The 27,429-nt window shown below is 43.9% G+C and overlaps 1 protein-coding gene across 7 annotated transcripts in view; it reads left to right on the forward strand.

Annotated features, from left to right (window-relative positions):
• Positions 1 to 27,429, forward strand: part of ulk4 (unc-51 like kinase 4) — a 702,256-nt gene that overhangs the window by 595,747 nt on the left and 79,080 nt on the right. For all 7 annotated transcript variants that reach the window (XM_072283788.1, XM_072283790.1, XM_072283793.1 and 4 more), the window contains 2 exons: positions 15,738 to 15,836; positions 18,362 to 18,547. In XM_072283788.1, the coding sequence (XP_072139889.1) occupies positions 15,738 to 15,836; positions 18,362 to 18,547 (285 nt within the window). The remainder of the gene's footprint in view (positions 1 to 15,737; positions 15,837 to 18,361; positions 18,548 to 27,429) is intronic.

The following is a 27,429-nucleotide window of genomic DNA, read 5'->3' on the forward strand; positions in this document are numbered from 1 at the left end:
TGTCAGAGGTATAAAAAAGACACACTACCATTTACCTGAGTAATAAATTATGCATTTAATTGAAATACGGAACAAATTAGAACTACCGATATTACTACTGTACTATAACACAGTATTAGTTCCTAATAGTTATTGACAGAGGAATTCATCTAGCGTACACTGCCATAATCTTTTGATTGACTGTAAATGAACAAAATCAGCACAGGCTCCTTGTGCAGATAATAGACTGTCTTCATTCAAAGCATCCTCCAAATCTTCATTCTTATTGTAACGTTAAACGTGATTGTCAATTCCTTCAAATACTCCATACTTTCTAACTTGTTGAAGTAGTGAAATTGTTTTATTTTCACTCCCAGTCGTTTCTGGCATCTCCAAGCCTAAAATCTTGAAACCGAGGTGAGCAAACAGTTCTGAATTGTCTTACTGCTTATTTCTCGCCAACTATCAGTAATAAAACTCACTGCTTTTTAAACACAAACACACGTAACTGAAACTATTTTAAAATCTGTTCGCTCTAAGCACGGTGTAGTGTCTAACAGCTGCACAAGTCAACATATAGTCATACTTTATTGATCCCAGGGGAAATTGGTTTTCATTACAGTAGCACCATAAATAATAAATAGTAATAGTACTATAAATAGTTAGATAGTAATGTGTAAATTATGCCAGTAAATTATGAAATAAGTCCAGGACCAGCCTATTGGCTCAGGGTGTCTGACCCTCCAAGGGAGAAGTTGTACAGTTTGATGGCCACAGGCAGGAATGACTTCCTATGACGCTCTGTGCTGCATCTCGGAAGAATGAGTCTCTGGCTGAATGTACTCCTGTGCCCACCCAGTACATTATGTAGTGGATTGGAGACATTGACCAAGATGGCATGCAACTTAGACAGCATCCTCTTTTCAGACACCACAGTGAGAGAGTCCAGTTCCATCCCCACAACATCGCTGGCCTTACGGATAAGTTTGTTGATTCTGTTGGTGTCTGCTACCCTCAGCCTGCTGCCCCAGCACACAACAGCAAACATGATAGCACTGGCCACCACAGACTCGTAGAACATCCTCAGCATCGTCCGGCAGATGTTAAAGGACCTCAGTCTCCTCAGGAAATAGAGACGGCTTCGACCCTTCTTGTAGACAGCCTCGGTGTTCTTTGACCAGTCCAGTTTATTGTCAATTCGTATCCCCAGGTATTGGTAATCCTCCACCTTATCCACACTGACCCCCTGGATGGAAACAGGGGTCACCGGTACCTTAGCTCTCCTCAGGTCTACCATCAGCTCCTTAGTCTTTTTCACATTAAGCTGCAGATAATTCTGCTCACACCACTAACACTAGTTAGAAACTGTTCAGCAACATTCTCCTGTCCCAATTAAGCAGCATAGTGTCCCAAATAAACTAAGAGAATCCTGTTTAATTTCTCAATTAGGTTTTATTCTTTAAGAGTTACCCCAAATAAGCAGCTGCCCCATTTAACTTTCAATAATGGACCAAATTCTGGGATTAGCATAAATAGACACTTGATAGTAAGGATGGGAACGAGGGGCTGAAGGGCCTCTTTCAGAGGGGTGGATGCCTGGAATGCACTGCGAGTGTGATGGTGGAGACAGATAGGACATCAAAACAGCACAGCACAGGGAACTGGCCCTTCATCCAATGGTGTTGTGCTGAACTAATTAAAATAGTAATTAATGCCTAACTGAACTAACCCTTTCAACCTTTATCCTTTATCCATCCATTATTGTGCAGATGCAAACCCTCTTGAATGCCTCCATCACATTTGCCTCCACACCACCCCGGCGGCTTATTTCAGTCACCCAGTCACTCTCGATGTAAAAACCTTGCTCCACACATCTCCTTTGAATTTACTCCCCCTCACTTTAAATACATGCTGTCTAGTATTACACATTTCGGCTCTGGGGCAAAAGATACCAATTGTTACTCCATCTTTAACATGAGAAATTCTGCAAATACTGGAAATCCAGACCAACACATATAAAATGCTGGAGGAACTCAGCAGGTCAGGCAGTGTCAACGGAAAGGAATAAACAGTCAACAATTCGGGGTGAGACCCTTCTTCAGGACTGGAAAGGAAAGGGGAAGATGCCACAATAGGAGGTGGGGAGAGGGGAAGGAGGATAGCTAAAAGGTAGTAGGTGAAGCCAGGTGGAGGGGGAAGGTAAAGGGCTGGATAGGAAGAAATCTGACAGGAGAGAATAGTGGACCATAGGAGAAAGGGAAGGAGCAGGGGGCCCAAGGGGAGGTGTTAGGCAGGTGAGAAGAGGGAAGAGACCAGAGTGGGGAATAGAAGAAGAGGGCAGGTGGAGGGAAACAGCTCATTGGAGAAACAAATCACTGGGGACCCAAGTCATCCAAACCACAAACTATCCCAGCTGCTACCTTCCAGGAAATGGTACTGCAGCATAAAAGCCAGGACCAACAGGCTCCTGGACAGCTTCTTCCACCAGGGCATCAGACTGATTAACTCATGCTGATTTGAGTATATTGCTATGTTACAGTGACTGTTCAATTTATTATAAATTACTATGATTGCACATTGCACATTTAGACAGAGACGTAACACAAAGATTTTTGCTCTTCATGTATGTGAAAGGTGTAAGAAATAAAGTCAATTCAATTCAATTCTTTACCAGAAGGAGAGATTGATATTCATGCTATCAGGTTGGAGGCTAACCAAGCGGAATACAAGGATTTGCTCCCCTCACCCTGGGGGTGGTCTCGCCGTGGCACAAGAGAAGGTCATGGAATGAGAATGGGAAACGGAATTTAAATGTTCGGTCACAAGGAAGTAACGCTTTTGGTGGATGGAGCAGATGTGCTCAAGGACACAGTTCCCCAATTTACAATGGGTCTCACCAGTGTAGAGGAGGTCACGTCGGGAGCACCTGAAACAATAGATGACCCAGCACATTCAAAGGTGAAGTGTTGCCTCACCTGGTAGGACTGTTTAGGGCCCTGAATAGAGGTGAGGGAGGAGGTGACTTGCCCATTGCAGGGATAAGAGACGGGAGGAAGAATAGTGGGGTGGGACGAATGGGCAAGGGAATCACGAAGGGAGCAATCCCTGTGGAAAGCAGAGAGGGGGTGTTGTAAGATATGTTTAGTAGTAGGATCCCTTTGGAGATGGCGGAAGTTGCGGAGGATGACGTGCTGGATGTGGAGGTTCATGGGGTGGTAGGTACAGACAAGAGGAACTCTATCACTATTAAGGTGGCAGGAAGATGGGGTGAGCGCAGATGTTTGGGAAGTGGAAGAGATGCAGGTGAGGACAGCATCAATGGTGGAGGAAAGGAAACCATGTTCTATGAAGAAGGAGGACACCTCTAATGTCCTGGAAAAGGAAAACACATCCTGGGAACAGATGTGGTGAAGACAATGCAAGGGAATAATATCTTTACTGGAGACAGGGTGGGAAGAGGTGTGGTCAAGGTAACAGTGGGAATCAGTTTATAAAAGATATCCACAAACAGTTTGTCTCCAGCAATGGAGACACAGAGTTCAAGAAAGAGGCGGGGGATGTTAGAAATGGACCAAGTGAATTTAACGGCAGAGTAGAAGTGGGAGGCAAAGTTAATTAAATTAACAAGCTCAGCATGGGTGTATAAAGCGGTACCAATGGAGTTATCAATGTAGCGGAGGAAGAATTGGGGAATATTACCAGTGAAGGCTTGGAACATGGACTGTTCTGTGTAGCCAATGAAAAGGCAGGCATAGCTGGGATCTATGTGGTAGTCGATGGGAGTTCTCCAAAGTGGATGAGATCAGTGATGGTGTCAGATGACAGTGTGGTCATCTTCACGCAGTAGATATGAGAAGGTGTTCTTAGAGTTGCTGCCTGTCCTCAGAAAGGCAGAGGTCAGTCCGCCACACTACAACAGCTCTAGGTTTGCCTGCAGGTTTGATGATAAGGTTGGGATTGGTACAGAGAGACTGGAGCGTAGTGTATTCAGGGGTACGGTACAAAGAGGAAAGAGGAGAACTGAAGTCTATGTTTGTCTTGCATAATTTTATAAGCCTCCATTAGATCTCTAGCCTCTGCTACGCTAGAGAAAACAATCTGGATTTGTCTAACCTCTCCTTGTAGCACATGCCCTCTAATCCAGGCAGCATCCCGGTCAACCTCTTCTGCATCTGTCCAAAACCTTGATATCTTTCCTTTAATGGGATAACCAGAATTGAATGCAATGTGGCCTAACTGGAGTTTTATAAAGCTGCAACATAAGCCCCTAACTTTGGATCACAGTGCCTGACTAGTAAAGGCTAGCTTGCTAAACACCCCATTAACACTACCAAGCTATGTAGTCACTCTCATGGAGCTATGAACTTCAACCCCAAGATCCCTCTGTACATCAACACTGTTAAAGATCTGGCCATTACTGTCCCTTTACGTTTGATCTCCCAAAGTGCAATGCTTCACCTCTCACCAGATTAAACTCCATCTGCCATTTCTCCATTCATATCTATGGCTGAACTATATTCTGCTGTATCCTTTGGCAATCTTCTACACTTTCTACAATGCCACCAATCTTTATATTGTCTGTGAGCTAACTACCCAACCCATCTACATTGTCATCCAGGTTTAGAAACAGAAAAATAGAAAAACTACAGCACAATACAGGCCCTTCGGCCCACAATGCTGTGCCGAACATGTACTTAATTTAGAAATTACCTAAGGTTACCTATAGCCCTCTAGTTTTCTAAGCTCCATGTACCTGTCCAGGAGTCACTTAAAAGACCCTATTGAATCCGCCTCCACCTCCATTGCCGGCTGCCCATTCCACACACTCACCACTCTCTGCATAATAAACTTACCCCTGACATCTCCTGTTACCTAATTCCAAGCATCTTAAAACTGTGCTCTCTCATATTAGCCATTTCAACCCTGGGAAAAAGCCTCTGACTATCCACATGATCAATGCCTCCCATCTTATACGCCTCTATCAGGACACCTCTCATCCTCTGTCTCTCCAGGAAGAAAAGGCTAAGTTCACTTAACCTATTCTCATAGGGCATGCTCCCCAATCCAGGCAACTTTGTTTATACACCTGTCCTGAATAGTGGGAAGTTCGCATCTACAGATGCACTGGGCTGTCCGCACCACTCTCTGCAGAGTCCTGTGATTGAGGGAAGTCATTTCCTATACCAGGCAGTGATGCAGCCAGTCAGGATGCTCTCAATTGTGCCCTTATAGAAAATTCTTAGGATTTGGGGACCCATACAAAACTTCTTCAATTGTCTGAGGTAAAAGAGGCGCTGTTGTGCCTTTTTCATCACACAGCCGGTATGTACAGACCACATGAGATCCTCAGTGATGTTTATACTGAGGAACTTAAAGCTGTTCATCCTTTCAACCCCAGATGCATTGATTTCAATAGGGGCTAGCCTGTCTCCATTCCTCCTGTAGTCCACAACCAGCTCCTTTGTTTTTGCCACATTGAGGAAGAGGTTGTTTTCTTGACACCACTGTGTCAGGGTGATGACTTCTTCTCTGTAGGTCACCTTGTTATTATCTGAGATTAGGCCAATCAATGTAGTGTCGTCAGCAAATTTAATTAGCATATTGGAACTGTGGGTGGTGACACAGTCATGGATACACAGAGAGTTAAGGAGGGGGCTTGGGACACAGCCCTGAGGGGCTCCTGTGTTGGGTTAGATGGACAGAGGTGAGGAAGCCCACTCTTACAAGCTGCTGGCAATCTGACAGGAAGTCCAGGATCCAGATGCACAAGGCAGGGTGAAGGCCGAGGTCTCTGAGCTTCTTGTCGAGCCTGGAGGGAATTATGGTGTTGAATGCTGAACTGTAGTCCAAGAACAGCATTCTCACATAAGCATCCTTTTTCACCAGATGTGTAAGGACAGTGTGTAGAGCTGTGAATATTGTGTCATCTGTCGATCGGTTGTGTTGGTAGGCAATTGTGGGGTGAGTGTGGGTGGCAGCAAGCTGCAGATGTAGTTCTTGACCAGCTTCTCAAAGCATTTGCTTATTATTGAGGTGAGTGTGTCAGGACACTAGTCATTCAGACATGGTACCTTGGTCTTTTTTGGTACTGGAACAATGCTGGATGTTTTGAAGCAGGAGAGCACTCTACACTGGGAGAGGGAGAGATTAAAAATGTCTGTAAACACACCTACCACTTGTGCTACGTACACTCTGAGTACTCGCCCTGGGATGCCGTCCAGTCCTGCAGCCTTATGACTGTCCACTTGTTGGAAACACCTGCATACTTCGACAAATCTTATTCCTTTGTTCAAGAAATGTAATAGGGATAATCCTGGGAAGTATAGACCAGTGTGTGGTGGGCAAATGATTGGAGAAGGTTCTTAGAGTCAGGAATTATGAGCATTTGCAGAAGTATAGTCTGATTAGGGATGGTCAACGTGGCTTTGTGAGAGGAAGTTTGTGCCTCACAAGTTCTCCCATGGAAGGCTCATTCAGAAAGTCATGAATGCCTGTGATGATGCCTTCCTGGATGAGATCAACGTCTTTATGCATGTTTTGGAAAGGCGAATAACACTACAGTGGCATGCAAAAGTTTGAGCACCCCAGTCAAAATTTCGAAGTTGAACTGATCTCCAGAAGTCATAAAGTTAAAGATGAAACATTCTTTTCAACATTTTAAGCAAGATTAGTGTATTCATTTTGATTTGTACAATTTTAGAGTGAAAAGAAAAGGGAAGGAGCACCATGCAGAAGTTTGGGCACCCCAAGAGATTTGAGCTCTCAGATAACTTTTACCAAGGTCTCAGACCTTAATTAGCTTGTTAGGGCTATGACTTGTTCACAATCATCATTAGGAAAGGCCAGGTGATGCAAATTTCAAAGCTTTATAGATACCCTGACTCCTCAAACCTTGTCCCAACAATCAACAGCCATGGGCTCCTCTAAGCAGCTGCCTAGCACTCTGAAAATTAAAATAAATGATGCCCATAAAGCAGGAGAAGGCTGTAAGAAAATAGCAAAGTGTTTTCAGGTAGCCGTTTCCTCAGTTCGTAATGTAATTAAGAAATGGCAGTTAACAGGAACGGTGGAGGTCAAGTTGAGGTCTGGAAGACCATGAAAACTTTCCGAGAGAACTGCTCGTAGGATTGTTAGAAAGGCAAATCAAAACTCCCGTTTGACTGCAAAAGATCTTCAGGAAGACTTAGCAGACTCTGGAGTGGTGGTGCTCTGTTCTACTGTGCAGCAACACCTGCACAAATATTTCAGAAGAAAATCTTTCCTGTGTCCTCACCACAAAATTCAGCATCAGAAGTTTGCAAAGGAACATCTAAACAAGCCTGATGTATTTTGGAAACAAGTCCTGTGGACTGATGAAGTTAAAATAGAACTTTTTGGCCGCAATGAGCAAAGGTATGTTTGGAGAAAAAAGGGTGCAGAATTTCATGAAAAGAACCCCTCTCCAACTGTTAAGCACGGGGGTGGATCGATCATGCTTTGGGCTTGTGTTGCAGCCAGTGGCACGGGGAACATTTGACTGGTAGAGGGAAGAATGAATTCAATTAAATACCAGCAAATTCTGGAAGCAAACATCACACCGTCTGTAAAAACGCTGAAGGTGAAAAGAGTAAACAACAGGAATTCTGCAGATGCTGGAAATTCAAGCAACACACATCAAAGTTGCTGGTGAACGCAGCAGGCCAGGCAGCATCTCTAGGAAGAGGTACAGTTGACGTTTCAGGCTGAGACCCTTCGTCAGGACCAGCAACTTTGATATGTGTTGCTTGAAGGTGAAAAGAGGATGGCTTCTACAACAGGATAATGATCCTAAACACACCTCGAAATCCACAATGGACTACCTCAAGAGGCACAAGCTGAAGGTTTTGCCATGGCCCTCACTGTCCCCTGACCGAAACATCATTGAAAATCTGTGGATAGACCTCAAAAGAGCAGTGCTCGCAAGACAGCCCAAGAATCTCACAGAACTAGAAGCCTTTTGCAAGGAAGAATGGGTGAGAAAAACCCCCAAACAAGAATTGAAAGACTCTTATCTGGCTAAAAAAAGCATTTTAAAGCTGTGATACTTGCCAAAGGGAGTGTTATTAAGTACTGACCTTGCAGGGTGCCCAAACTTTAGCTTCGGGCCCTTTTCCTTTTTTGTTATTTTGAAACTGTAAAAGATGGAAATAAAAAAGTAACCGTGCTTAAAATATTAAAGAAATGTGTCATCTTTAACTTTATGCCTTTTGGAAATCAGTTCATCTTTTACTCGCTTAGCTATTCACAGCAACAGAAATTTTGACCAGGGGTGCCCAAACTTTTGCATGCCACTTGTGTGATCTCTGTCTCAGACGCTGTCATCAGATCATCATTCAAGAGGGTAAACTGTTGCAAAGCGTCAGGCCCTGACGGTATACCTGGTAGGGCCCTGAAAACCTATGCCAACCAACTGAAGAAAATGTTCAACAACATCGTCAATCACACACTGCTGCAGTGGGAGGTTTCCACCCTACTTCAAAAGGGAGACAATCACACCAGTGCCAAGAGCTGCTTCTATGACCATCACCCAGTTACAATCACATGAAAATTCAAAGTTCAAAGTATGTATACATTATACAACCTGAGGTTTGTCTTTTTACAGGGAACCACAAAATAAAGAATCCCAGAAGAACACATAAAAAAGAAGGCTGTCAAACAGCCAGTGTGCAGAGAGAAACAAAAATTGTGCATACAATAGAAGTAAGCAAGTAGCATTATGAACAAAGAGTCCATATTATGAAGGCCAAAGAAGGCCACAGCCTCAGCTTCAGTTCAGTGCAGGGCCGATTAAACATCACGAAGACCTCAGACACGGATCCTACAGCAGCCAGACCAGGCCATAGCCTAAACCTCAGTTCAGCGCAGAACCGAGTAAATGTTGTGGAACAGTGAGCAGAACCAACCAATCGTTGTCTCTTGTCCCGACGTCCTGCCCTTTCAATCCATCTGGCCAGGCTTTTAAATTGTCCAGACATCGGGTTGTTCCTTGCACAAGGATCCAGGCCCCATTGCATCGATATGCTCTGGTTCTGGACACCGCCACTACCTGAACTTTCCAAATCAGCCCGGTGCTTAGATCACTCAAACCTCACTCTCAGTTTACTCAATTTAGGTGGGCAATCTCAAATTTGCCTCTCCTCTGCTCCGCCAACCCCGACTTTGCCTCAAACATGCCTGAATCTCACCTCGATTTTGCTTTGCACCTGCACACTTCAACTCTCAACTCTGCCTCACCTTTGCTCACCTCTGCTCACCTCTCCATTGTTTGCAGTGATCATTTAGCATAAATTTTAGAACATAGAACATGTACAGCACAGTACAGGCCCTTCGGCCCACAATGTTGTGCCGACCCTCAAACCCTGCCTCCCATATAAGCCCCCACCTTAAATTCCTCCATATACCTGAAAAATCTTTTTGTATAAAAAAGTGTTATTAGTAAAGTATTTAGTTGTATTCCTTGTTTTTGTTTTATTTGCTGCTAGTGAGTAGCCGTTAGGCTTCACCAGTGCCATCTCAAACCAGAAGCATTTACGGTGATGAAGTACCACTGGAGCAAGGGGCAGGGATTCAAGTTTTTGGATCATTGGGACCTCTTTTGGCGCAGGTGTGACCTGTACAAAAAGGACGGGTTACACTTGAACCCTAGGGGGACCAATATCCTGGCGGGGAGATTTGCGAGGGCTACTGAGGTGACTTTAAACTAGAATGGTTGGGGGGTGGGAATCAAATTAAAGAGACTAGGAGAGAGGAGGTTAGTTCACAACAGGGGGATGGGAACCAGTGCAGAGAGACAGAGGGGTATAAAATGAGGGTAGAAGCAAAAAGTAGTAAGGTGAAAAGTAAAAGTGGCAGGCTGGCAAATCCAGGGCAAAAATCAAAAAGGGCCACTTTTCAACATAATTGTATAAGGGCTAAGAGTGTTGTAAAAGCAAGCCTGAAGGCTTTGTGTGTCAATGCAAGGAGCATTCGTAACAAGGTGGATGAATTAAAAGTGCAGATTATTATTAATGAATATGATATAGTTGGGATCACAGAGACATGGCTCCAGGGTGACCAAGGATGGGAGCTCAACATTCAGGGATATTCAATATTCAGGAGGGATAGACATGAAAGAAAAGGAAGTGGGGTAGCATTGCTGGTTAGAGAGGAGATTAACGCAATAGAAAGGAAGGACATTAGCCGGGAGGATGTGGAATCGATATGAGTAGAGCTGCATAACACTAAGGGGCAGAAGACGCTGGTGGGAGTTGTGTACAGACCACCTAACAGTAGTAGAGGTTGGGGATGGTATTAAACAGGAAATTAGAAATGTGTGCAATAAAGGAACAGCAGTTATAATGGGTGACTTCAATCTACATATAGATTGGGTGAACCAAATTGGTAAGGGTGCTGAGGAAGAGGATTTCTTGGAATGTATGCGGGATGGTTTTTTGAACCAACATGTCGAGGAACCAACTAGAGAGCAGGCTATTCTAGACTGGGTATTGAGCAATGAGGAAGAGTTAATTAGCAATCATGTCGTGAGAGGCCATAATTGGGTAAAAGTGACCATAATATGGTGGAATTCTTCATTAAGATGGAGAGTGACATAGTTAATACAGAAACAAAGGTTCTGAACTTAAAGAAGGGTAACTTTGAAGGTATGAGACGTGAATTAGCTAAGATAGACTGGTAAATGACGCTTAAAGGATTGACGGTGGATATGCAATGGCAAGCATTTAAAGGTTGCATGGATGAACTACAACAATTGTTCATCCCAGTTTGGCAAAAGAACAAATCAGGGAAGGTAGTGCACCCATGGCTGACAAGGGAAATTAGGGATAGTATCAATTCCAAAGAAGAAGCATACAAATTAGCCAGAAAAAGTGGCTCACCTGAGGACTAGGAGAAATTCAGAGTCCAGCAGAGGAAGACAAAGGGCTTAATTAGGAAGGGGAAAAAAGATTATGAGAGAAATCTGGCAGGGAACATAAAAACTGACTGTAAAAGCTTTTATAGATATGTGAAAAGAAAAAGATTGGTTAAGACAAATGTAGGTCCCCTACAGACAGAAACAGGTGAATTGATTATGAGGAGCAAGGACATGGCAGACCAATTGAATAACTACTTTGGTTCTGTTTTCACTAAGGAGGACATAAATAATCTTCCCGAAATAGTAGGGGACTGTGGGTTCAGTGAGATGGAGGAACTGAGGAAAATACATGTGGGTAAGGAAGTGGTGTTAGGTAAATTGAAGGGATTAAAGGCAGATAGATCCCCAGGGCCAGATAGTCTGCATCCCAGAGTGCTTAAGGAAGTAGCCCAAGAAATAGTGGATGCATTAGTGATAATTTTTCAAAACCCGTTAAATTCTGGACGAGTTCCTGAGGATTGGAGGGTGGCTAATGTAACTCCACTTTTTAAAAAAGGAGGGAGAGAGAAACCGGGGAATTATAGACCGATTAGCCTAACATCGGTGGTGGGGAAAATGCTAGAGTCAGTTATCAAAGATGTGATAACAGCACATTTGGAAAGCGGTGAAATCAACAGACAAAGTCAGCATGGATTTGTGAAAGGAAAATCATGTCTGACGAATCTCATAGAATTTTTTGAGGATGTAACTAGTAGAGTGGATAGGGGAGAACCAGTGGATGTGGTATATTTGGATTTTCAAAAGACTTTTGACAAGGTCCCACACAGGAGATTAATGTGCAAACTTAAAGCACATGGTATTGGGGGTAAGGTATTGATGTGGATAGAGAATTGATTGGCAGACAGGAAGCAAAGAGTGGGAATAAACGGGACCTTTACAGAATGGCAGGCAGTGACTAGTGGGGTACCGCAAGGCTCAGTGCTGGGACCCCAGTTGTTTACAATATATATTAATGACTTGCATGAGGGAATTAAATGCAGCATCTCCAAGTTTGCGGATGACACGAAGCTGGGTGGCAGTGTTAGCTGTGAGGAGGATGCTAAGAGGATGCAGTGTGACTTGGATAGGTTAGGTGAGTGGGCAAATTCATGGCAGATGCAACTTAATATGGATAAATGTGAGGTTATCCACTTCGGTGGCAAAAACAGGAAAACAGATTATTATCTGAATGGTGGCCGATTAGGAAAAGGGGAAGTGCAACGAGACCTGGGTGTCATTATACACCAGTCATTGAAAGTGGGCATGCAGGTACAGCAGGCAGTGAAAAAGGCAAATGGTATGCTGGCATTCATAGCAAGAGGATTCGAGTACAGGAGCAGGGAGGTACTACTGCAGTTGTACAAGGCCTTGGTGAGACCACACCTGGAGTATTGTGTGCAGTTTTGGTCCCCTAATCCGAGGAAAGACATCCTTGCCATTGAGGGAGTACAAAGAAGGTTCACCAGTTTGATTCCTGGGATGGCAGGACTTTCATATGATGAAAGACTGGATCGACTAGGGTTATACTCGTTGGAATTTAGAAGATTGAGGGGGGATCTGATTGAAACGTATAAAATCCTAAAGGGATTGGACAGGCTAGATGCAGGAAGATTGTTCCCAATGCTGGGGAAGTCCAGAACGAGGGGCCACAGTTTGAGGATAAAGGGGAAGCTTTTTAGGACCGGGGTGAGGAAAAACTTCTTCACACAGAGAGTGGTGAATCTGTGGAATTCTCTGCCACAGGAAACAGTTGAGGCCAGTTCATTGGCTATATTTAAGAGGGAGTTAGATATGGCCCTTGTGGCTAAAGGGATCAGGGGTATGGAGGGAAGGCTGGTACAGGGTTCTGAGTTGGATGATCAGCCATGATCATACTGAATGGCAGTGCAGGTTCGAAGGGCCGAATGGCCTACTCCTGCACCTACTTTGTATGTTTCTATGTTTACCAGAGGTTGATCATGACAGAATCAACTTCTGCCTAAGCAAGGACCTCACCCGTTGCGGTTTGCCCGTCACCACAGTAGGTTTAAGGTGAATACAATTTCACTCGCTCTCCACTCTCCTCTTGGACAATAGCGATAGCTACATCAGGTTTCTACGTTAGCTCAGTGTTGAACCCTCAGTACTAATCAACAAGCTCCAAAGCTTGGGTCTCTGTACCTCCCTCTGCAACTGGATCCTTGACTTCTTCATCAGGGACCACAATCTGTGCAGATAGAAAATAACATTTCCTCCTCGCTGACAATCAACACTGGTGCACCTCAGGGGTGCGTGGTTAGTCCACTGCTCTACTCTCTCTACACCCAGACTGCATGGTTCAAACACCATCTATAAATTTGCCGATGATACAACTACTTTTGGCAGAATTTCAGACGTAACAAGGAGGCATACAGGAGTGAGATAGATCAGCTAGTTGAGTGGTGTCACAACAACAACCTTGCACTCAGTGTCAGTAAGACCAATAAATTGATTGTGGATTCAGGAAGGAAAGTCAAGGGAACACACACTAGTCCTCATCGAGTAATCAACAGTGGAAAGGGTGAGTAGTTTCAAGTTCCTGGGTATCTACATCTCTGAAGATTGATCGGGGGCCTAACATATTGATGCAATTACAAAGAAGGCACAAGAGTGGTTACATTTCATTAGGATTTTGAGGAGATTTGGTATATCAGCAAGGACTAGCAAATTTCTACAGATGTACTGTGGAGAGCATTCTGACAGGTTGGATCATTGTCTGGTTTGGAAGGGCCACTGCACAGGATCAGAAAAAGCTGCAGAAAGTTGCAAACTCAGCTTGGTCCGTCATGGGTACTTGCCTCCCCAGCATCCAGGATACCTTCAAATGGCAATATCTCAGAAAGACAGTATCCATCATTAAGGACCCCCATCGGCCAGGAGATGCCCTCTTCTGATTGCTCCATCACGAAGGAGGTACAGAATGTGAAGATACAACTGCTGCGTTCAGGAACAGCTTCTTCCCCTCTGCCATCAGATTTCTAAATAGATATTGGACCCATCTACACTACCTCAAGATTGCTCCTTCCCCTTCACCAACAGATTTCTGAATGCACAATTAACCCTTGTAGACTCCCTCATCAGTTTCTGAATGGACAATTAACCCTTGTAGACTCCCTCATCAGTTTCTGAATGGACAATTAACCCTTGTAGACTCCCTGATCAGTTTCTGAATGGACAATTAACCCTTGTAGAATCCCTCATCAGTTTCTGGATGGACAATTAACCCTTGTAGACTCCCTCATCAGTCTCTGGATGGACAATTAACCCTTGTAGACTCCCTCATCAGTTTCCGAATGGACAATTAACCCATGAACACTGCCGCAGTGTTGTTTCTCCTCATCCTTTTGCACTACTGATTTAATTTAATTTACAGTACGTATGCAGTAGATTCCAAGCAACACACACAAAATGCTGGAGGAACTCAGCACGCCAGGCAGCATCTATAGAAAAGAGTAAATAGTTAACGTTTCGGGACTGATGAAGGGTCTCGGCCAAAAACATCAACTGTACTCTTTTCCATAGACGCTGCCAGCTTGCTGAGTTCCTCCAGCATTTTGGGTGTGCTGCTTGGATTTTCAGCAAGTGCAGATTTTCTCTTGTTCATATAGTAGATTCCAGTTAATTTGGCCATCAGTTAATCAGGGCAGCCAATTATTTGAGACATCTCTTAAAGAACAAAAATTAAATCAAGAAAATAACTGTTTATTTGGGACATTATACTTCTTAATTGGGGCAGGAAGTTGTTGCCAAACAATTTCTAACTAGCGTCAGTCATGTGCACATGGTTGGCTAATAGACACTACACCATGGCTAGAACAATCAGTTCTTGAATAGTGTCAGTTGTATTTGTTTGTGTTCAAAAGCAGTGATCTTATCACTGAGAGTTGGTGAGAGTTAAGCAGTTAGACTGTTCAGAAATGTTTCGCTCACCATGGCTCCAAACATTCAGGCTTGAAAATGCCAGAAATGCCTGTGAATGAAAAGGAAACAGTTTCACTAGAAATGAAGAATTTGAAGGTATCAACAATGTTACAATGAAAATGGAGATTTGGAGGATGCAATCAACTAAAGCACTGTATGAAGGCAGTCCATTATCTGCACTAGGTGTCTGCGCTGATTTTGGTCAGATGAATTCCTCCATCGATAACTATCAGGAACTAATACGCGGTTTTATAGTACTGTAGAGGTAGTATTCTAATTTGTTCTATACTTTATTTAAATATATAAATGGCTATTTAGTTGAGCAGTAGTTTGTCTTTTTTATACCTTTAAATAATTTCCATGAAACTTTAGTTAATTGGGACAGCCACTTAATTGGGCCAAAAAGTACTGGTCCCAATGTATCCCAATTAACTGGAATCCACTGGGTGTAAAACAACAAACTTCATGACATAAGCCAGTGATATTAAACCTGATTCTGACTCTGGTTCTCTTGAAGTGTCAGGGGCTATTTTTGATTAAAATATTTTAAAGTTTTCTATCATTGCCAGCATTTATTTTTCAATTGCTTTGAATTTCCTAGCTCTAAACATATTCATATGAGATCACTGCTTTCCTTCATAAATGCTCGTCCTGTTATCACCCAGTTTCTATTTGTCATGTTTTACTGTCTGAGAAGTTGCCAGATGATGATCGTTTTTTCTATGCAAATATTGATAAAATACCATAAATGAATAGCAAACTAATTATGGGTTGAAACATTTTGACCATCCTGAAAATGCTATGGCTTGTTTCTCGCTGTCATCCACTGACATTTTTCATCACTGCTGCCACTCATTTGTACCTCAAAGGAGGAAACACTGTAATATATTATTTCTATTTTCTCACTAAGGCACAAAAATCAGGCATGGGAGGGGACACCCAAGCTGCTGAAGACCTTCTGCTTATCAACAAACCCCTGACAAACTTAACTAGCCTGCTTATTCAACTGGTAAGAAATTGCTTCCTTTCTAGTACGAAGGAATCTTTAGGAGATTTTGGCCAAAGTGTACATGTACTGAACTTGTTCACAGGTAGAATCAGCAGAAACGAGAATTTTCAGCTAGATTTCAGATAAATTATGTTTTTTTAAACAATAATTCACTCTTCGCTCAGATGGTCGTGAGAGCGTGGAACAAGCTGTCAGCATAAGTGGTGCATGTGAGCTCAATTTCAACATTTAAGTATATGGATGGTAGGAAAAGGAGGGCTATGGTCCAGGTGCAGGTCAATGGGAGTAGGCAGTTTAAATGGCTCAGCATGGACTAGATGGGCCAAAGGGCCTGTTTCTGTGTTGTACATTTCTATAACTCTATGATTCTAATGACAAACATTATTTTTGTTTTTTTTTTCAAATTTAGATAAAATCAAATTCAATAGAGTGGTACACCCGAAATGACTCTATTTTTGCAACTCATCTAAGGGTAGTGGAAACCAGCATGAAATAATTTAAGAATGCTTACTGATTCAGTGGCTGGGCTGACACAGCAACATGTTCTTGAAGAGTATTCAATCAGAATTTTGATATGACTCCACCGGCATCCACTGGAACATGGAACAAGAGATCTACAGTTCCTGTTGTCACTCTTGTGGCCTCAATCCTGTATCTAGTCCTCCACAAAGCAGTGGCTACAATTATTTAAAATCTGTATAATTTTATCTGAAGAATGACTTCAGTTAAATCGAAGCATGATATCATTCTATTTACAGCCAGGAGATAAATAATTCAGTTTAGGAACAATTTTTACTTGACAAATTTTGAAGCTGGTAAATAGATACTTGATGAAAATAGCAGTTCCGATTTTCCTTCCAGTTTCCCTTCTTTTCATTGTCTTTGAAGTTAGTGACTCACTGTCCAGTATTACTGTAATAACTACTGGATGTAGAGTATAGAACTCTACAGCACAGAAACAGGCCCTTCGGCCTATCTAGTCTATGCTGAACTATTAACTTGCCTAGTCCCAATAGCCTGTACCCAGATCATAGCCCTCCATACCCCACTCATCCATGTACCTATCCAAATTTCTCTTAAATGTTGAAATCGAACCCACATCCACCGCTTGCTCTGGCAGCTCATTCCACACTCTCACCACCCTCTGAATGAAGAAGTTCCCCATCATGTTCCCCTTAAACATTTCACCCTTAACACATGACCTTTAGTTGTAGTTCATGCAACCTCAGTGGAAAACCTCATGTTATCAGGTTGTTCATTTGTGAGCCTAAATTCTCTGGTTAAGGGCAGATAGAATGATTCATATTGAGCATTGAATTATAGAGTATAGGGTCCCGGTGAATCACATAACTAGGGTTGTGGATTGAGTGGTAGATTCCCAGCGTGGTGGAAAAAGGAATGGGAGTGAAGGAGATGTTCCTGAAGTCTTCAGAATACAGAATAACATCAAAAGGAATAGGTTTAAGCTGGAACACATGATCACAAGAAATAGGAGCGAAGGGAGACTCTCCACTACTGATCATCACTGTCCTACATTAACTTCATATTCATCACTTATCTCAATACACAAAAATCTAACCATTTCTTTTGTGAATATAATCATTTTCTCAGCCTTCACAATTCTCTTGGATAGATAATTCCAAAAAGGTTCATCACCCTTTGAGTGAAGACATTAAATTAATTGTAGTGAGATGTTGAGGAAAAATTACTTTACTCAGAAAATAGTGGGGTTCTGGAACGCCAGACAGGATGAGGGAGGAAGAAACCGTTATCACATTTACAAAGTCTCTGAATGAATCCTTGAAGAACCATGAACTGCAGGGACGAGGAATAAGACTTAGGAAGTAGGATTAATCTAAAGTCTATTTTGCTCACAATGTACATGATGGGTTGAGTGGATTCCTTCTAAGCCATGAATTTCTATGATCCACATCTGACTAAGATCAGGGTAGTTGATTACTCTGACATTTTAATAGCTTAACACCCAGAGCAGTGTGCTTTATAATGCTGCCTCTCAAAACAAAATAGACTGGTATACCGGCTTTACCATCTTCTTTCCTCCACAAACCCTGGGATGAAAAATTACTGCCTTTCCACTCAACTCGACAATATCGACAGTTTTTTCACTAGACAATCCATAAGAATGGTATTTCCCTAAAAGTAAAGTACTACAAATGCTGCAAATATGTAATAATATGCTCGAAATTTTCATGGCCAGGCAGAAACAGGATGAACAATTCATGACCTAGAATAGAAGTAATTAAGCAGGTTTTATAATGTAGTGAGGGGTGAAGGTTGCAAGTCTATCAATGTATTTCAGGACAGAGACAATAGTTGTCTTAGATTGAAGATTAAGATTACAATTGCCGGGAACATTAAAGGAAGAGTGATTCGTTTTTCCTCTGAATTTTTGAGAGGAGGTGCAATCACAGGAGAACGTGGGAGCAGTTTTGAGAAGGGAATCATTACTCTGTAAGAAATACTTAATCTAAATTGTGCTCTAACTAGCCCCTGTCAATCTTCAGCTCTCTAGTGATGACCCAGATGTGCAGGAGAGTTCTCTGCATTCTCTGTCCCTCATCCTTCAGCTGTACGGAGGTGAAAATCAAGACAGTCTGTCTCCTGAAAATGTGCAGTCACTTGCAGAAGCACTGAAATGTAGGAGAGATCCAAAACAGCAGAAGCTTCTACTTAGGGTCATCAAAAGGCTGGTAAGTAAAGTTTCCTGACGTTGAGTGGTATGTACAGTACTAACAAGGAACACGCTGGAGGAACTCAGCAGGCCAGGCGGCATCTATGGAGAAAGGTACAGTCGACGTTTCGGGCTGAGATCTTTCGGCAGGACTGGAGATGAAAGATGCAAAGCAGATTTAAAAGCTGGGGGAGGGGAGAGAGAAATACAAGGTAATGGGTGGAACCAGGAGGAGGAGGGATGAAACAAATAGCTGGGGAGTTGAACGGTGAAAGAGATAGAAGGTGAGAATAGAAGGCCGTGGGAAAAAGAAAAAGGGGAGGAGCACCAGAGGGACACGATGGGTAGACAAGAAGATAAGGTGAGATAGGGAAAAGGAGATGAGGACTGGTGAATCAGAGGGTGGGGGTGAGTGGCCATTACTGAACGTTCAAGGAATCGATGTTCATGCCATCAGGTTGGTGGCTACCCAGACGGAATACAAGGTGTTCCAACTTTAGTGTGGCCTCATCGTGACAGTTGAGAAGGCCATGGATTGATATGTCGGAATAGGAATGGGAAATGGAATTAAAATGAGTGGGCACTGGGAGATCCCGCTTGTTTCGGCAGACGGAGCAAAGATGCTCGGCGAAGCGGTCTCCCAATCTACGTTGAGTCTCACCAACATACAGGAGGCCACACTGGGAACACCAGACACAGTATACGGTATGACCCCAACAGACTCACAGGGGAAATGCCGCCTCACCTGGAAGGACTGTTTGGGGCCCTGAATGGTAGTGAGGTAGGAGGTGTAGAGGCAGGTGTAGCACTTGTTCCGCTTGCAAGGATAAGTACCAGGAGGGGAATCAGTGGGGAGGGACAATTGGACAAGGGAGTCGTGTAGGGAGCAATCCCTGCGGAAAGTGGGAAGGAGGGAAAGATGTGTTTGGTGGTGGGATCCCGTTGGGGATTTCAGAAGTTCCAGAGAATTATGTGCTGAACGTGGAGGCTGATGGAGTGGTAGTTGAGGACTAGAGGAACCCTATCCCTGGTAGGGTGGCAGGAAGATGGGGTAAGAGCAGACATGCGTGAAATGGAAGAGATGTGGTTGAGGGCAGCATTGATGGTGGAGGAGGCAAAGTCTTTTGAAAAGGGAGGTCATCTCCTTCATTCTAGAATGAAAAGCCTCATCCTGAGAGCAGGTGTGGTGAAGATAGAGGAATTGAGAGAAGGGGATGGCGTTTTTACAAGTAACAGGGCGAGAAGAGGTATATTCCAGGTAGCTGTGAGAGTCCTTGGGTTTATCATAGACATCAGTAGATAAGCTGTCTCCAGAGATAGAGACAGAGAGATTGAGAAAGGGGAGGGAGGTGTCAGAAATAGACCAGGTAAATTTGAGGGCAGGGTGGAAGTTAGAGGCAAAGTTGATGAAGTAGACTAGTTTAACAAGGGTGCAGGAAGCAGCACCAATGCAGTTGTTGATGTAGCATAAGAAAATTGGGGGACGGACACCAATGTAGGCCTGGAACATGGATTGTTCCACATAGCTGACAAACAGGCAGACACAGCTGGGACCCATGCAAGTGCCCATGGCTACAGCTTTTGTTTGAAGAAAGTGGGAGGAGCCAAAGGAGAAATTATTTCGAGTGAGGACAAGTTCAGCTAGATGGAAGAGAGTGATAGTGGAGGGGAACTGATTGGGTTCAGCTAGTTCAGCTAGGTGGAAGAGACTGGTGATGGAGGGGAACTGGTTGGGTCTGGTGTCTGGAAGGAAACGGAGAGCTTTGAGGCCTTCCTGGTGGGGGCTGGAGGTGTATAGGGACTGGACATCCATAGCGAAAATAAGATGATGGGAGCCAGGGAACTTGAATCATTGAAAAAATCTAGAGTGTGAAGTGTCATGGATGTAGGTAGGAAGGGATTGAACTATGGGAGATAAAACAGAGTTGAGGTATGCAGATATGAGTTCAGTGGGGCAAGAAGATGCTGAAACAATGAGTCTACCAGGACAAGAGGGTTTGTGGATCTTGTGCAGGAAGCATAGGCGTACGGTGTATTGGCCTTCATCAACTGTGGGATTGAGTTTAAGAGCCGAGAGGTAATGTTACAGCTATATAGGACCCTGTTCAGACCCTACTTGGAGTACTGCACTCAGTTCTAGTCGCCTTACTACAGGAAGGATGTGGAAACTATAGAACGGGTGCAGAGGAAATTTACAAGGATGTTGCCTGGATTAGGGAGCATGCCTTATGATAGGTTGTGAACTCAGCCTTTTCTCCTTGGAGCGGTGGAGGATGAGAGGTGACCTGATAGAGGTGTATAAGATGATGAGAGACATTGATGGTGTGGATAATCAGAGGCTTTTTCCCAGGGCTAACACGAGAGGGCACAGTTTTAAGGTGCTTGGAAGTAGGTACAGAGGAGATGGCAGGGGTACGTTTTTTACGCAGTGAGTGGTGAGTGCGTGGAATGGGCTGCTGGCAATGGTGGTGGAGGCAGATACGATAGGGTCTTTTAAGAGACTCCTGGATAGGTACATGGAGTTTAGAAAAATAGAGGGTTATGTGTAACCCTAGGTGATTTCTAAAGTAAGTACATGTTCAGCACAGCATTGTGGGCTGAAGGGCCTGTAGTGTGCTGTAGTTTTTCTATGTTTCTAGAAATGGGAGGTGCAGGGTGCGGGAACTATGAGGTTTATGGCAATAGGTGGGAGATCCCCAGAGTCAATAAGGTTGGTGATGGTGTGGGAGACGATGGCCCGGTGCTCCTTAGTGGGGTCTTGTTCGAGGGGTAAGTAAGAGGAGGTGTTTGAGAGTTGGCGCTGGGCCTCAGCAAGGTAGAGGTCAGTTTGCCAGACTGCTACAACACCTCCCTAATCTGCGGGTTTGATGGTGAGGGTAAGATTGCTGCGGAGGGAGAGGAGAGCAGAGCATTCAGAAGGAGTGAGATTGGAGTTGTAGAGAGGTTGATGTCTCATCAGCATTTGGCAATGAAAAGGTCTAGAGCAGGCAGAAGACCAGGATGACGTGTCCAGGAAGAGGAGGAGGGTTGAAGATGGGGAGTTGGGGTCATCGGTGCTGTGTGGAGAGTTCTGGCCAAAGAAGTAGGCTTGGAAAAGCTTCGGAGAATTATGTGCTGGACACAGAGGCTGATGAAAATCCAAGCAATACACACAAAATGCTAGAGGAACTCAGCAGGCCAAGCAGCATCTATGGAAAAAAGTATAGTCGACATTTTGGGCCAAAATCCTTCGACACACTGGAGAAAAAGAGCTGAGGAGTAGATTTGAAAGGTGGAGGGAGGGGAGAGGGACACCTCAGAGTCCAGCACATAATTATCCAAAACTTACACCATCTCCAACTGGATCCCACCAGCAAACACATCTTTCCCTCCCCTTTCTGCAGGGATTGCTCCCTACACAACTCCCTTGTTCCTTCGTCCCTCCCCACTGATCTCCCTCCTGACACTTATCCTTGTAAGTGGAACAAGTGCTACACCTGCCCCTACACCTCCTCCCTCACTACCGTTCCAGGCCCCAAGCAGTCCTTCCAGGTGAGGCGACACTTCACCTGTGAGTCTGTTGGGGGTCATGTACTGTGTTTGGTGCTACTGGTGTGGCCTTCTGTATATCAGTGAGACCTGACATAGATCGGGAGACTGCTTCACCGAGCATCTATGCTCTGTCCGTCAGAGCAAGTGAGATCTCCCAGTGGTCATCCATTTTATTTCCACTTCCCTTTCCCATTCCGATATGTCCATCCATGGCCTCCTGCACTGTCGGGATAAGGCCACACTTAGGTTGGAGGAAGAACACCTCATATTCCATTTGAGTAGCCTCCAACCTGATGGCATGAACATCAATTTCTCAAACTTCCAATAATGCCTCCACACCCCCCCTTCACCATTTCCCATCCCCTTGTCCCTCTCATGTTATCTCCTTGCCCGCCCATCGCCTCTCTCTGGTTCTCCTATCAATCCCCCTTTTTTCTTTCTTCCATGGCCTTCTGTCTCTTTCACCAATCAATTTCCTCGCTCTTTGCTTCATTCCTCCCCCTCCAAGTTTCACCTATCACCTGACCTTTCTCTCTCCCCCTCCCCCCACCTTTCAAATCTACTCCTCAGCTTTTTTTCTCCAGTCCTGCCAAAGGGTTTCGGCCCGAAACATCAGCTGAACTTTTTTCCATAGATGCTGCCTGGCCTGCTGAGTTCCTCCAGCATTGTGTGGGAAGGCAATGGGTGTCCATTGCAACCATTAGTAGGCTGTACCTTCAGCAGACAAGGGGGCGGAGTTTTTGTAAAAGTTGTAAGTACTGTCTATTTCCCGCAAAAGCAAAACACAAATGAGCAAGTTCCATGTTCCAAGATTTAAAATTTCACTATTCATAGAACTTTGGGTAAAAATGCTTTTTAATTCCATTGTAAAATTTCTATAAGACACCAATAATACAAAGGAGCAGAAACAGGCCATTTGGCCCATCGAGTCTGCTCTGACATTCCATCATGGCTGACTTATTATCCCTCTCAATCCCATTCTCCTGCCTTCTCCCTGTAACCTTTGACACCCTGACTAATTAAGAACATACCTACCCAGCTTTACGTATCCCAAAGACTTGGCCTCCACAGCTGTCTGTAGCGATGAATTCCACAAATTCACTGACCTCTGGCTAAAGAAAGTCCTCCTCATCTTGGATGGCCCTCTATTCTGAAGCTGTTCCTTCTGGTGGTAGACTCCCCCACTATAGGAAACAATCTCTCCACATCCACTTTATCTAGGCCTTTCAATATTCGATAGGTTTCAATGAGAATTCCCCCTCCCCCCCCCCAACCCATTCTTCCAAACTCCAGAGAGTGCAGGCCCAGCACCATCAAACGATGCTCATATATTAAACCTTTCGTTCCTGGAATGATTCTCATGAACCTCCACTGGACCTCTCCAATGCCAGCACATCTCTCCCTGGGAAAGGGTCCCAAAATTGCTCACAATACCCCAACTGCAATCTAGCCTTATTGCCTTATAAAGCGTCAGCATTACATCCTTGTTTTTCTATTCTAATCCAGTAGTTCTCAACATGGGCCATATGGCTTCCCAGGAGTGAAGACTGATTTCATAGGGGCTACAAATAAAGAACAAGAGAGTGGGGGGACCACAGGCATTTCTGAATAGACCATGACAAGTTTACTGTTTAGTGAACTTTTACTAAAATATATAAATGAATATATATAATTTAATTGGAACGCTGAATGAAATTAATGTAAACGTATGCTGGATAATGCAAGTGAGGCAGCAATTGCATCCTCCAATCCATTGAGATACAACATGAAAAGAAGTGGTCCCAACACCAATCCCTAGTCGCCAGCAGCCAACCAGCCCCCTTTAATCCCACTCTTTGCCTCCTGGCGTACAGCTAATCTTCTGTCTATGCTAGTATCTTTCCTGTAATATCATGTTAAGCAGACTCATGTGAGGCACCTTGTCAAAAGCCTTCCAAAAATCCAAGTAAGCAACATCTACTGACACTTTTTTTGTCTATTCTGGCTGTTATTTCCTCAAAAGATTCTAACAGATTTGTCAGACAAGATTTCTCCTTTAAGAAAACCTTGCTGACCAGCCTATTTTATCATTTCGAGGCACCAAGTACTCTGAGACATCATCCTTAATAATGGTCTCCAACATTTTGCCAACCACCTAAATCAGACTAACTGACCTATAATTTCCTTTTATTTTGCCTCTGTCCCTTCTTGAAGAGTGGAGTGACATTTGCAATTTCCCAGTCCTCTGGAACCATTCCAGAATCTAGTGATTCTTGGAAGATCATTGCTAATGCCTCCACAATCTCATCAGGTACCTCTTTCAGAACCCTGGGGTGTAGACCATCTGGTCCAGGTGACTTATCTGCCTTCAAACCCTCCAGCAGCCTAAGCACCTTCTCCTTGGTAAGAGTAACTACACTCCCTGACGACACTTGAATTTCTCACATGAAATATTTATTTAGTTCGTCCATCATTTTTTGTCCTCTAATACTACCTTTTTAGCATCATTTTCCAGCAGTCTGATGTGCAGTCTCACCTCTATTTTACTCTTTATATGTCTGAAAATTACTTCTGTTGTCCTCTTTTACATTATTCGCTAGCTCACCTTTGTATTTTGTCTCTCCTCCCCTTATGGCTTTTTTTGCCGTATTATATGCCCCTCTTTGGTCTTTATGCTGGCAATGACTTCCCTTGTCACACACGGTTGCATCATCCTCCCTTTAGAATACTTCCAAATTTCTCCCAGAAATTCTAGTCCTATGCTGTTCTGCCATCATCCCTGTACGCGAGTCCTCTTCCAATCAACTTTGGCCAACTCCTCTCTCGTACCTCTGTAATTCCCTTTACTGCACTGTAATTCTGACGCACCTGACTTTTAACTTCTGCCTCTCAAATTGCTGGGTGAATTTTATCATATTATGGTCACTGAATCATAGAGTTTCTTTACCTTAAGCTCCCTAATCAAATCTGATTCATTACACAATACCCAATCCAGAATTGCCTTTCCCCTAGTGGGCTCAACCACAAGCTACTGGTAAAAGCCATCTCATAGGCAGTCTACAAATTCCCTCTCTCGGGATCCAACACCACTCAGATTTTCCCAATCTACCTGCATATTGAAATCCCCCATGATTATCACAACATTGCCCTTTCTGCAGCCTTTTCTATCTCCAGTTGTAATTTGTAGCCCGCATCCTATTCAGAGACCTGTATATGGCATCTAATCAGGGTCCTTTTACCCTTGCAGTCTACTAACTCTACTCACAGGACTTTACATTTTCCAGTCCTCTTTCTAAGGATTTGATTTCATTTTTTACCAATAGAGCTAACCCCCCCCACCTTTGAAACAATGTGCATCTTCAGATGTTAAGTTCCCATCTATGATCTTCTTTCAGCCAAAACTCAGTGATGCCCATAACGTCACACCTCCCAATCTCTAAGTGTGCTGTAAGATCATCTATTCATTCTGTATACTATTCAAATAGAACATCTTCAGTACTGTATTCATCACTGTTTTCAATAATGCTGCTACGTTATACTTCAAATCCTCCTACTGACTGCAATTTTGTCCTATCACCTGCCTGTCCTTCCTCACCACCTCGCTGGAAACTGCATCAACTTTTATACCAACCACCCCATCCTTAGCCCTATCACTTCGTTTCCCATCCCCCTGCCAAACTAGTTTAAACCCTCCCCAAGGTCTCTAGCAAACTTCCCCGCAAGGATATTGGTCCCCTTCGGGTTATTTTATTTACTTATTTAGAGATACAGCATGGAATAGGCCCCATGCCTTTTGAACCTTGCTGTCCAGAAACCCTCAGGACAAATTTACAATCACCAATTAACTTACGTGCACACAGAAAAGAACTTGCTTACAGAAGATACCAGATTTGAACCCGGAACTCCAACACCTCAAGCTGTGATAGTGTTGCACTAACCAATACACTATGGTGGCACCAGGTGTAACCCATCCTTTTTGTATAGGTCTTACCTTCCCCAGAATCTGAAGTGCTGCCCCCTGCACCAATTCCTCAGCCATGCATTCATCAGTCAAAACATTCTATTCTTACTCTCACTGGTGCTTGACACAGAGATTACTACCCTGGAGGTCTTGCTTTTCAGCTTTTTACCAAACTCTTTCTTCAAGACCTCCTCCCTTTTCTTACCTATGAGTTTGGTACCAATATGTATCATGACATCCGGCTGTTCACTCCCCCCTTTAGCATGCTGTGGAACCGATCCAAGTCATCCCTGACCCTGGCACCTGCAAGGCAACTTACCATCTGGGTGTCTCTTTCACATCCACAGAATATCCTGTCTGCTTCTCTATAGAATTCCCTATCATGACTGCAGTCCTCTTCTCTGTCCTCCCCTTCTGAGCCACACAGCCAGTCTCAATGCCAGAGACCTGACTGCTGTGGCTTTTCTCTGCTAGGTCATTCCTCTACCCCCCCCCACCCCCCACCCCCGCCACCAACAGTATTCAAAGTAGTATATCTGTTGTTGAATGGGTAGTCTGCACAGGCTGCCTTTCCCCCTTGACAGTCAGGGGGACCTGTGGCCTGCACCTTAGGTGTAACTATCTCCCCGTGAGTCCTGACGAAGGGTCTCAGCCTGAAACGTCGACTGCACCTCTTCTTAGAGATGCTGCCTGGCCTGCTGCGTTCACCAGCAACTTTGATGTGTGTTGCTTGAATTTCCAGCACCTGCAGAATTCCTATTGTCCCCGTATGTCCTCAACCTCCCAAATGATCTGTTCACCCAGCTCCAGCTCCAATTCCAATTCCTTAACACAGTCTGAAAGAAGCTGCAGCTGGATGCATTTCTTGCGTGTGTAGTTCTCAGGAACACTGGACGTCTTCCTGCAAGAGGAGCATTCCATTATCCTGCCTTGTATCCCCACTGCTCTAACTATGCAATAAGAAATAAATAAAGAAAAATTAAATGAAAAAATCTACCTACAGCCTCCACCTCTCCTCTCTGAAGCCTTAATCAGCCAAAGCCTGAGCCTCCCACTCTAACACTCGCCCAATCTCACTATGGTCACTCCTACAATGGCCACTCAGCTTAAACCTAACTCCTTTTTTTAACCCTTGCCAAGTACCTAATTATGTACAATCTAGTGTCTCCTCGGAAACTGCAGTGTGTAGAATGTCCCGACTGTCCCCACTTGCTGCTTTTTAACTCTCTCGCTGCATAATCCAACTGTGGTGTGCAGAATTTCATTGGTAGTGCAGGCCTTTATTGTAATTCATTCCTCTGTTGAATAATTGCTGCACACATTATATACTGTCTTTGTTAAATCTTATAATCCTTATTTATTTCTAATTGAATGCAAAAGTTTTGGCTGCCAGCATCTGAAGTATTAAGAGACACACACCACCAGTGGTG

Source organism: Mobula birostris, chromosome 19 (genome assembly GCF_030028105.1).
Source record: "Mobula birostris isolate sMobBir1 chromosome 19, sMobBir1.hap1, whole genome shotgun sequence".
NCBI classification, from domain to species: Eukaryota; Metazoa; Chordata; class Chondrichthyes; order Myliobatiformes; family Myliobatidae; genus Mobula; species Mobula birostris.